The sequence below is a fragment of the Populus alba genome, chromosome 3 (assembly GCF_005239225.2).
Source record: "Populus alba chromosome 3, ASM523922v2, whole genome shotgun sequence".
NCBI classification, from domain to species: Eukaryota; Viridiplantae; Streptophyta; class Magnoliopsida; order Malpighiales; family Salicaceae; genus Populus; species Populus alba.
Genome location: NC_133286.1, coordinates 16,198,857 through 16,209,386, shown reverse-complemented (window position 1 = coordinate 16,209,386; position 10,530 = coordinate 16,198,857). Strand labels below are relative to the sequence as shown.

Below are 10,530 nucleotides of genomic sequence, written 5' to 3'. Positions count from 1 at the left end.
AAAGAGGCCTTTCCCTCTAGGCCGAGGTCTCTATATCCACCTCCAAACCATCTTAATCTAAGATCTAATAAACATGAATAGGAATAGCTAATATAAGCACATTCTTACGTAGAAACGTGTATTTTAATCGCTGATTATGTTGAAAAATGTCATCTTTTTTTATACATTTAACTTTAAAATCCTAATTTAATGGTTAAAACACTCTCTCTCTCCCTCCCTCCCTCTCTCTCTCTCAATCTAATAACGTGATTTTAGATGTCATTCCCGATATGAATCGTACGTTGGATTGATTTTTGTGCAAATATAAACTCTTTAAAACATAACTAAATAAATATTGTAGCGCACATGATACATGTAAAGGAAAAGAAAGGTAAGCTGTTTTATGATTTTTAATGTTTTTTAAAGTTTTTTTTAAACATATTAAAATAATATTTTTTATTTTTTTAAAACTTATTTTTAATAAATGATCTAAAATATATACAAAAAAATTAATTTTAAACAAGATTTTCTTGAAACAAATTCTCAAACCGCGTTTGGAATGCAATAAAAAAAAGGCTTAAATGGTGTTTACATAATTCTGCTCCGAAGCTCGCACCCTGGCAACCTACCCTCATAAAGGGTCTTTGACTTGCCTTGTGAAAGAGCATTTCCCTTGCAGTAAAGTTTGAAAGCTTGAGATGAAGCGCCTCTCCCTTTTCCTTTTCAATAAAAAAATTGTATTTGGGATTAGTTCTTTCTATAAAAGGCATACAATGAGCGTCTATAATAAATTACCTAGGATTGGTGATCAAGACTTATCCAATCCAAGAAATTTTAACATTAATTACTGTGAGGGTGTTTTGTGGAAGAAGAAAAAAACCCTTCTCTTCTTTAGTTCAGATAAATAATTCATTATGCTAAGTGCATTTGGGTTTCATGTTGTTAAACGTCGAGATTTCTGCAAAGGCTGATCGTTTCCTAAATATCCATGTGTTGTTAGACATCGAGATTTTATCCAATACATTGAAAAGAAAAATTATTAAGTTTCTTTTTTTAACACTAACAAAAAAACTAAAAGATTTGGTTAAATCATCTTAGCCACACCCACATAACACTACTTATTAGGATAATTTGAATATTATTTTGTGTTTTTTTATTATTTTTTTAATTTTATTATTCATCAACACAATTTTTTTTTTCAATTTCATTATTTAATATTATATTATTTTTTAAATTGTAAATTTTTTTATTGACTGATCCCATAGATTTGATATTTTTTCTTTTAATTTCAATTTTCAAAACTAGATTTATTAGAAATGGAGTGTTATGATTTTTTTTTATCTCTCATATCTTAAAATTAGATCTATTACTTTATCTTTCATCTCTCAAACTTAGAAACTAAAACACTAACAAGATAAAATTTTGAACGAAGATATACGAGCTAAAGTTTAAAAAATGCTCCATGAAAGCCATTATTTCATTATAAATTTTGATCTCATTGTTTCAATTTTTTTTGTAGCAATAAAATATAATTTTATCTTGCCTAGTCAAGTATTAATTTCATGTAAAATTGTTTTTTGTTTTTTTAACATTATGACTACTCCAAGATAAGCTGATTGAAATAAATTATCAAATTAAAATCATAATTAAAATAATGTATGAAGATGAAATTTTTTTAAAAATAGTAATTAAAATAAAAAATGTCTTCATGGAAAAGAAAAAACACAAAAGCAGTGTTATAATGAACGGTGCATAATGAGTGACTTTCATGCATTGTTTTTGGTAAGAGATTTTTTTATATATAATAATTATAATTATAATTGTAATGTATCTGTAAACAAAACAGTTTTATTTATAAATGAGTCTTAGAACTCGAGTCCTAACTCAACCCATTGAAGGATTTGGAAGGTTGTTTGTCAGTTTTGGGGGGTCCATGAAAACAGTTCCCCGTATCGTATCTATGAACAGGTGGGGGGTTGTTAAGATATCGGACGGCTGCTATCAAACTCAGCCACTATTTGAAGAAAAAGGCCTTTTCTCATTGCCCATCAGATAGTGATTCTTTTTATCTGTTGATTTATAATATCAGTAACAGTCTCTATCTCTCGAGGGTGGAGGATGCAACTTTTCTGTTTTGCGTTTTGTTAAAACATCTGTGGAGAGGATGGATCATGGTCCGTATGGACCCACGCATCACTACATCAAATTCTAGATAGTCATCAAGTCACGTTGGAATTAGCGCGAAATAGTAGAGGTCAATGCTTTTTTTTTTTTTTTTTTTTTTTTTTTTATACTATACAAATTTACTAAACCGGCCCAGCTTCTCTCTCAAATTCTAGATAGTCATTTAAATAGGTTAGCCGGGTTAATTTAAAAGAGTATTATTTCAAGAATTTTTTTTAAAAACTTAAATTAAATTTTAGTTGGGTTGACTAGACGCACGTTGACATGTTGGATCGTTTGAATAATATGCTTTAAATCAACTCTTACCTTTTGTAATTCAAAACCTAATTTGGGTCAGTAAATATATTTACATGTCACCGGGTAAACTCACAATCAAATTTAATAAAATTGATTTTAGGGTATTAAATTCAATTTTTTTCAACCTAAGATTTATAAAGAATTAAAAAAACACAAAATCTCCTACAAAAATTATTGTTTAATAAGAATCAAAATACTATTTATTATAATGGTGTGATAACTAAATTACTCCTCCATGAAACATTTAAACGCATTGGGGACAAGGTGATCCTTTTATTATTATGACATAATTATCATTTACAAATTCGATGATGTTAAATAAGTGATATTGTTTTTTATTACACAATATTATTATTAATTTAATCATTAAATAAAAAAAATAATATCTTTTGCTTGGTGCTGTTTTGGTCTCTTTAATTCCTTAAAAACAGTATAAATACTTTATTACCTTTTGAGATAAAATCAAATAAACTCTTATGCATGGACTCTGTTTTTTTTACTAAGGTTTTTTCTCTGTGATATTATGTTAGTTCAAGGGCATTGTCGTGTTCTAATAAAAGTTAAATACTTGGTGTGTACAATGTACATGGCATGTTCCGGCAAGTAAATTTTCTTGAATATTGTGGCGCACATGATATTTTCTTGAATTTAAATATAAAATAATAATATGACAAGTAAATTTCAATATGCCATGTCAATACTCCAGAAGCGTTTAAATATGCTTTCAGTATCTCATATTTATTTCTTATCTTGTATTGAGAACTTGGATAATATATTGGAGTGTGGTTAAACCTTTTTTTTTTTTTTTTTTTTTTTTTATGGGAATGGAAATGTTGAAACTTGCTCCGAAAAGAAATGCATCCCCTGCCTGCAGGAGTGCCACGTGAGTTTAACGAGGTGGTCTAGGCAGTAAGGTTAATGTAGCTGTAGCTAGCTAGTCCTTGTCGTAGAATTAAATAATGTTGTTAGTCTGGGTTAACGTAGCCAGTCCTAGACCACGGTCCCTCGCCAAGAGGCAGAGCAGGTTGAGTGTTCTCACAAACTTGCTTTCCTTTATGTTTCTTTTTCACTGGGCACTTTTTTAACCTTTCACTTTTCTCCCCATTTCCACTGGATCTGAATTATGTAACGAGAGTCTCTCACTGCTCTAAACTTGCCAAATGAAGAGGCATAGTACAGATGCCTTTTATTTCTTTACTTTAGGCATTCCAATGCAATAACTTTTTACTTTGTCAATAGCCATTTATATTTAAATGTAGAAATGGTCAAAATGACCAACGGCTATCAACAGATTTTTTTTTTTTTTTTGTTATTTTTTTTAACATAGAAAATTTTGTCTATAAATACATGAAGAAAAAACTTGTAGTTTTAAATTTTTGTATTGTGCCTCCCTTCTCTCAAATTTTAAAAAATAAGAATCGATTATTCTCCGGTTAATTATTAACATCGGTTGTGTTAATTAGCTGAAATTAAAAGATATGCTTGTTTAAAAGTTTTTTCTATTTTCGTTTTAATATCTCTTGATTTTTTAGAACTTTTGTTGTTAATTTAATATTTGTGATGAGTTTTATTTCTTTATTATTTTATGTTTTTAATATGGGTTAAGTAAGACAATTTTTATTTATGTTGTTATCTTTGATAAATATTTATTTTGATTGTCTGTTTTAATTTGAGGTCAATTATATTTTATCTTCTTGAAAATACAATTAAACCAGTATATCGATTCTCTTTTAGTTTCAAAAAATGGTCAAATTATTATGTTAGAACAAGTAGAAGGCAATGCTTATTATTAATTCGCATCTATGAAAACTACAAAATTGCTAAACATTGAATGTGAGCTTCTTGTTATGAAATTGATATCAATTCGTAATACTTTTATAAGTTTGAATTTGAATTTATTTTAAAAAATTAAAATTTTTAACAATAACATATAAAACTTAAAATTAAAAATATTCATATAAATAAATTTTAAATTTAATTTTAAATTATATTTTTTAACTTTTATATTACTTCATTAATTTTATATTACTTTTATAAATTACTCATATTAATTATATAATTAATAACATCATAATTATATTATATATAAAATATCTAAATTAGTTATATAATTATATTAAAATTAATTTAACATGAAATATATTAAAATATAAATGGCTTTTCTAAATAGCTTTTTATCATTGGAATGCATATAATACAAAAAGCTATATTTACACTATTCAAAAAGCTATTTTCTTTATTTAGCTCTTCAAAATGGCATTTTCCATTGGAGATGTTCTAAACAACACCCATTTTTACCTGTGCTTATCTCTACTGACACCCAACTCTAGTTCAATTACAGAGAGGATCCGGAGATCAGGAAAAAAATAATTTTTTTTTTGCTGAGGACAGTTTAACTTTTCAAGACTTCAAGCTCACTGCCTAGATCCAAAACTTGCAAGCAGTATCATCATAATCTGTCCGGCCAGTGAATTGGTAAGTATTATATATATGATGTCACGCGACACAAGCAAGCAAGTCATTAGCTTTGGTGACAAGGGCGCAGCTCATAACCCCTTTTTCTTTTTTCTTTTTCATACTCTTGATCCTGGTTAGAGCTCTTAAATCTAATGACTTTACATCACGTTTGATAATTTATAATTAAACTCGTTTATTTGAGCTCTAAAACATATAAAATAAAGTTTAACTAAACTGAAGTAAGAAATTAAGTGCATATTCAGTATTTATCTAATAGTTTTAAAATACATGCACGAAACGCTTAAAATTAATAATCATTAGAGGATTTGCACTGATAGTTTACAAACATCTTTAGAAATTGAGTTAATATTTTTTTCGTACCTTTTGTTATAAGAAAGTACCCTTTTTTTCTTCGAAAATAAAAGAAATAGAACTAATAAAATTGTTATAATATGTGCGAGTAGTTGTTTTAATAAAAAAGTATTTTCCATTTTCGTTTTAGAGTTTAGGTTAGTTTTATTGTATGATGAATAGAAAATATCGAAAATATATAAAACTGATATGAATCTAACACCTCCAACAAATATTATAGCGTCCTTTAGCACAGTTTCTTTTCGTGCACATGTATTCTCCTGAATGTTTTAGAAACTACAATTTAAATAAAGTTAATTGGATAATAAGAGTAAAATAAAAGTTTACATAAAGTAAATTAGAAATATATAACATAGTTAGTCAAACTTAAACTGATTTAATTAATTATTTTATAAAATTTATGATATAAAATCTAACCCGTGATAACTAGATAAGAAACTGACAGGATAAAATTCAATTAATCTAATTATATTTTTAATAACTTTATTAACTCAATAAAATACGAACCAAACTTGATTGGATTAACATAACTTTAGTTCAAGTCTTACTACTTATATTTTCTAACTTATATATAAATATGTGACTCACGTATAGATATGCAATCAACTGAGGGCCCGAATTTACAAGTTAACTCTCATGGTTTGGTTATTTCATGATATAAAAAAAATAGATATAATATTTAAAAAGATTTTATATTACTCTACATTTAAAGATTTTACTCAATACATGCATCTCGCCTATCCCACTAGATCGAGTAACTATGTTCGAGAAATAAAATAAATCATGGAAAAATACATAGTACATCCACAATGTTTTGCAAATACGTGCACAGTTTATATTCAACAGTAAACAGCCGATTTTTACTTAATAATCACCAAAACTGGTCAACCTCTTCATGATGAAGATAGAAATGATTTCGCCTCCAGTTGATAAAAAAAATTTAAATTTTTCAAAAACACTTCTAGAACTAAAAAACAAACAAACCTTGCTACCATCCATCACAATTATAGAACCGCTGGCTGTTCTTTATGATAGTAAAAATATTGAAAATTTCACCGTTGCACGTACCATTACTAGCTTCGTACTGTTCCCACGTTTTTTCTTTTTTTCAATTATCGCTATCCTCCATTGCCATCTCTATTTTAAACCAGATCACGGATTATAGTGCCAGAGACTGCCAAAGCACATTGCGTGAATTCCTATCTATCGTCGGATAATTGCATGTAACCAACAAAGATAATTATAAAAACAATCAGGGGAGGGAGAATTACATGTTCATTAATTTTTTGAAATATACATAAATTAATCTAACCGTCCATATTAATAATAATAATAATAATAATAATAATAAAGCTTCCTTCACTGAATTTAGTTGAACAAATGGTAATGGCACACAAAAATACACACAACAGCATAGATATCTCATGTCACAGTTCACTAGAAGTAATTTACAATAAAGAATGATTTTGAGCCAATTAACAGTACTGCTCGTGACGATTAATTAAGCTTAGCAGTATGCGTATACTCTGCACTACTGGACTGTACCTTCATCTCTACATCACTGAACAACCCTATCTTCTACTCTCCACAACTCCTGACTCGCAGACTGGTCTCACATGGACTAACCTGCACCACCCTAACAAATCAAGACAAAATAAAAGCCATCCCCTCTTTCCCTTTCCCTCTCTCTTTCTGTACCGGTAAAAAAGCTTGGCCCCCTGCCACCCCATTTTCAGGTACTATTCTGCAACTCCCATTCACCTACGCTACCCCCTCGTTCAATTTTTTTTTTTTTTTTTTAAAAAAAAACCCTTGTTCTCTCTTTCTCTCTCTGGTTTCCCCTCGTCTCCCCTTTCTCCCTCTTTTAAAACAAGACTCGCCCCCTCTTTTATTTCCCTGTAGTCCCTTTATTTTTTCATTTTACTATTCTGGCTCTCCCAACAATGGAAGCTTTCAGCTTGCTCAAGTACTGGAGAGGTGGTGGTATTGCTGTTAATGGTGGAGGGTGCGGTGGAGATGGTAATTACAACTCACGCGCCACCACAATTGTCTCTGCTGTGTCTCCAGACAGAGTGGAAACTGATGATGAGAATGATGACGATGATGGGCCTTTTTTTGACTTGGAGTTTGCAGTTCCTGACGAAGATGAAGAGGAAGCAGAAGGAAGCAAAGATGAGATAAAAGAAAACAATGGGGCTGGTTCTGATGAGGAAAACGATGCTGCTGACACTTCTGATGATGATGGGATGGACGAAGAGAGGGAGTTCAATTTCACTCTCTCTTCGGCGTCTAGCAATGACAGGAGGGATCAAAATCTTGCTCTTTCTCCTTCCGATGATTTGTTTTTCAAAGGAAGGCTTGTGCCGATTGAGTCATCTTCGCTTGAGCTGAACTCCAAATCCTCTCAGTTTTCGGTGTCACTGCTAAAATCTGCTACAAAATTTCGCGTCTTCATGTCGGGATTAAAGAGGAAACCAAACACTGCAACAACAAATGAAAAGACAGAAGCTAACGTGCCGGCATTAGCTTCTGCTGCTCCTAAGCAACAAGGCGAGAAAGATGAGGAAAATGGCAAGCTAAGTAAGTTTTTTACTGTGAAATTTAAGGTCGAGGAAGTTCCTATAATGTCTTTGTTTACCAGGGAGAATAGCAAAAGCATCAAGTCATCACAGCAGAAGCAGAATTCTGCAGAAGAATCAACTGCTTCTGCTGCCGGTGCTGCCTTTTCAGATGATAAGCAGAAGTTTTCAAAGGATGTAATGCAGAAGTATTTAAAGAAAGTTAAACCTCTTTATATCCGTGTGTCTAAACGGTATGGCGAGAAGCTGAAATTCTCCGGGCAATTAAGTTCCGGCTCCGGACCAAAAACATCCGCTCCTCCGTCACCATCCACGGTGGCCCAAAAACCAATAACGGCTGATAACGGGGGAAAGGAGAAGGAAAGCGCGGAAGCTCCGACGGTGGCGGCGAGTAGTATGAAGGGTCCTAAACAGGGGAATTTGCCTGCTGGGTTGAGAGTTGTGTGTAAGCATTTAGGGAAAAGCAGATCAGCTTCATCGGCGGCGGTGGCGGCGGCGGCTCCGCCGGTTCCTGTTTTGTCAAATAGGAGAGATGATTCGCTGTTGCAGCAACAGGATGGGATCCAGAGTGCTATTCTTCATTGCAAGAGATCATTTAATGCATCCCGAGGTAATACAGTCATTAATCTAATTAATTATTCTAATTACTCTTACCAAATACACTGCCCTGTAGTTGACTGATTTTGTTTATGGTCTTGTTTTGCTGGGTTTTCTTCAGATTCCGATTCCTCTGTGCTATCAAGGTCAGCGAGTGATCCATCCCATGAGAAATCAATGGAAATAATGGCGAGGATGCCATCAGACCATGAAGGGAAAGGTTCTTCTGTGGACCCAAAAAGGGCGGGAAAATGAGATCGATGGATCAGAGACTGACGATGATCTTTTGAGGTTTCCGTAAAGAAAATGATGATCTCTGCTGAAACGAGCACAGGTGGACTAGGAAATCAGTTATCAGCCCATTTGTCTTTAATTTTATCCCGTGTAAATATGCCTTGTTTAAGAGGAACGTTTGCCTAGTGATCAAGCTTAATGACTAGTTTATTAGTAATTGCTGGTTACTACTACTCTGAATGTAGAAGGGCTGCTAGCAATCTCTTGAAATCAATAGCAGAATTAGCCAGCGGCATTGCATGCTTGTCTTCTCGCCCATGAATTGATTACAAAAGAAACAGAGAAAGGGTACTGTGTCTATAGATGTCATTAAAATCATGGGTGTTTTTGGATTTATCCCTCATGGGTCCTCAAGTCAGGATATAGGAGGTGTCTTTAGTGGTCAGAGAAGTGGGGAAAGTGGAAACCTGAACAGTAAAAAGATCTTCTTTTCTTAAAGGAAGAGAGAGAGAGCGAGAGAGGTAGAGGTATCAAGACTCAAAAGAGTGAAGATGCCATCTTTCTTTCTCTTGCCAAGATATACAATCTCCCCTGCCCTCGTTTTATCCTTCCTAGTTTAACACAAAACTCTCTCTTTATGGTCTAATCTTGGAATTAGAGAAGGTTACTGGTGATGTTGATGCAGCCCCGATTTATGTGTGGTGTGAAATAATATTTTTGCAGATTCAATCTGTCTCCTTGTTGGGTCCAACAAAACCGCTGCTCCATTTACTACTCTGCTATAATGTCTTGTGGCAAGCCTTTTGTCGTTTCGACTTGTAATCAGATTCTGTGCGCTCTCCCTTTTTCTTTTTAGTGTAGGCTATCTAGCATAATCCAAGGCCGAATAATGTTGTCATCGAAGTTGTTCCTAGGGGCATATCCCATTCTTCCTCCGAACATGTTTTGGGTTTTTACCTTTTTTAGCTTTTGCTTGGTGGTTACTGCCCGTTAATCAGCTTCTGCATTGTTCTGTGTTTCTCTCAAAATTTCTCACCCAACAATTTTCACGAATCCATAAGAAGAACCATAGATGGTTGCAGATTTAATTATACCAAAACAATTAACAACACAACTAAACGACATGGGGTTACTTTTCGGTTCACATGAATCACCTACCTCTGTTTTTTTTTTGTTTTTTTTTTCATTTTTTCATTTTTTTTCCCTTTCAATTTAACCTTTGTATATTCTACTTAAATGGAATTTGGCTTGAAATTATGGAGGTAATACCATATTAAAAGTTAGAGGTATGAAAAGTAAAACATGAAGGAAATATGGCTCACTCCAAATTTGCAACAGTTTTCATTTTGTTTCTAAAATTCATTTTATTTATTTTTCAATCTTCTAGTTGTTAGAGATAAGAGAAAAACTTGCTGGATAATAGCAATAGCTAGGAGAGAAAAATATGTTAATTATTTCATTTTCGACAACAAAAATAGTCATTCTTATTCTTAGTATAAACCTTTGTTGCAGGGCTAACAACTACACGTGAGCTCAAGTCAATGAAACCCAAGTCATCATCTGCACCAATAACACTTAAAAAAAAAAGGTATCAATTAGAGTCATAGATTTATTGTAATGTGGATTAAAACAATACAATAATATTTTTACACTTTAAAGCAAAAACCAAATTAACTATCTTCATGGGCAAAAATGTATTTTTTTATGATATTTATTTGTCATTATAAATTTGATCAGGGTTATAAGGGTGAGTTTTTTTTGGTGATGAGACGGTATTTATAACGAAACAATGGTTAGTTTCAAACGGTTTTTTTTCATCTCCTCTTGAGTA

The 10,530-nt window shown here is 32.1% G+C and overlaps 1 protein-coding gene across 1 annotated transcript; it reads left to right on the top strand.

Annotated features, from left to right (window-relative positions):
- Positions 1-6,805: 6,805 nt before the first annotated feature.
- On the top strand, positions 6,806-9,431 carry LOC118035156 (probable membrane-associated kinase regulator 2). The gene is made up of 2 exons (XM_035040674.2): positions 6,806-8,478; positions 8,587-9,431. The coding sequence occupies exons 1-2, from the start codon at positions 7,233-7,235 to the stop codon at positions 8,718-8,720; spliced, it is 1,380 nt and encodes a 459-aa protein (XP_034896565.1). The 5' UTR covers positions 6,806-7,232; the 3' UTR covers positions 8,721-9,431.
- The last annotated feature ends 1,099 nt before the right edge of the window (positions 9,432-10,530 follow it).

Bases quoted from the DNA above. Each gene is read 5' to 3' on its own strand.
- LOC118035156 (XM_035040674.2), top strand. From the start codon at position 7,233: ATGGAAGCTTTCAGCTTGCTCAAGTACTGGAGAGGTGGTGGTATTGCT. The intron at 8,479-8,586 runs GTAATACAGTCA...GGTTTTCTTCAG, and splicing joins ATCATTTAATGCATCCCGAG to ATTCCGATTCCTCTGTGCTA.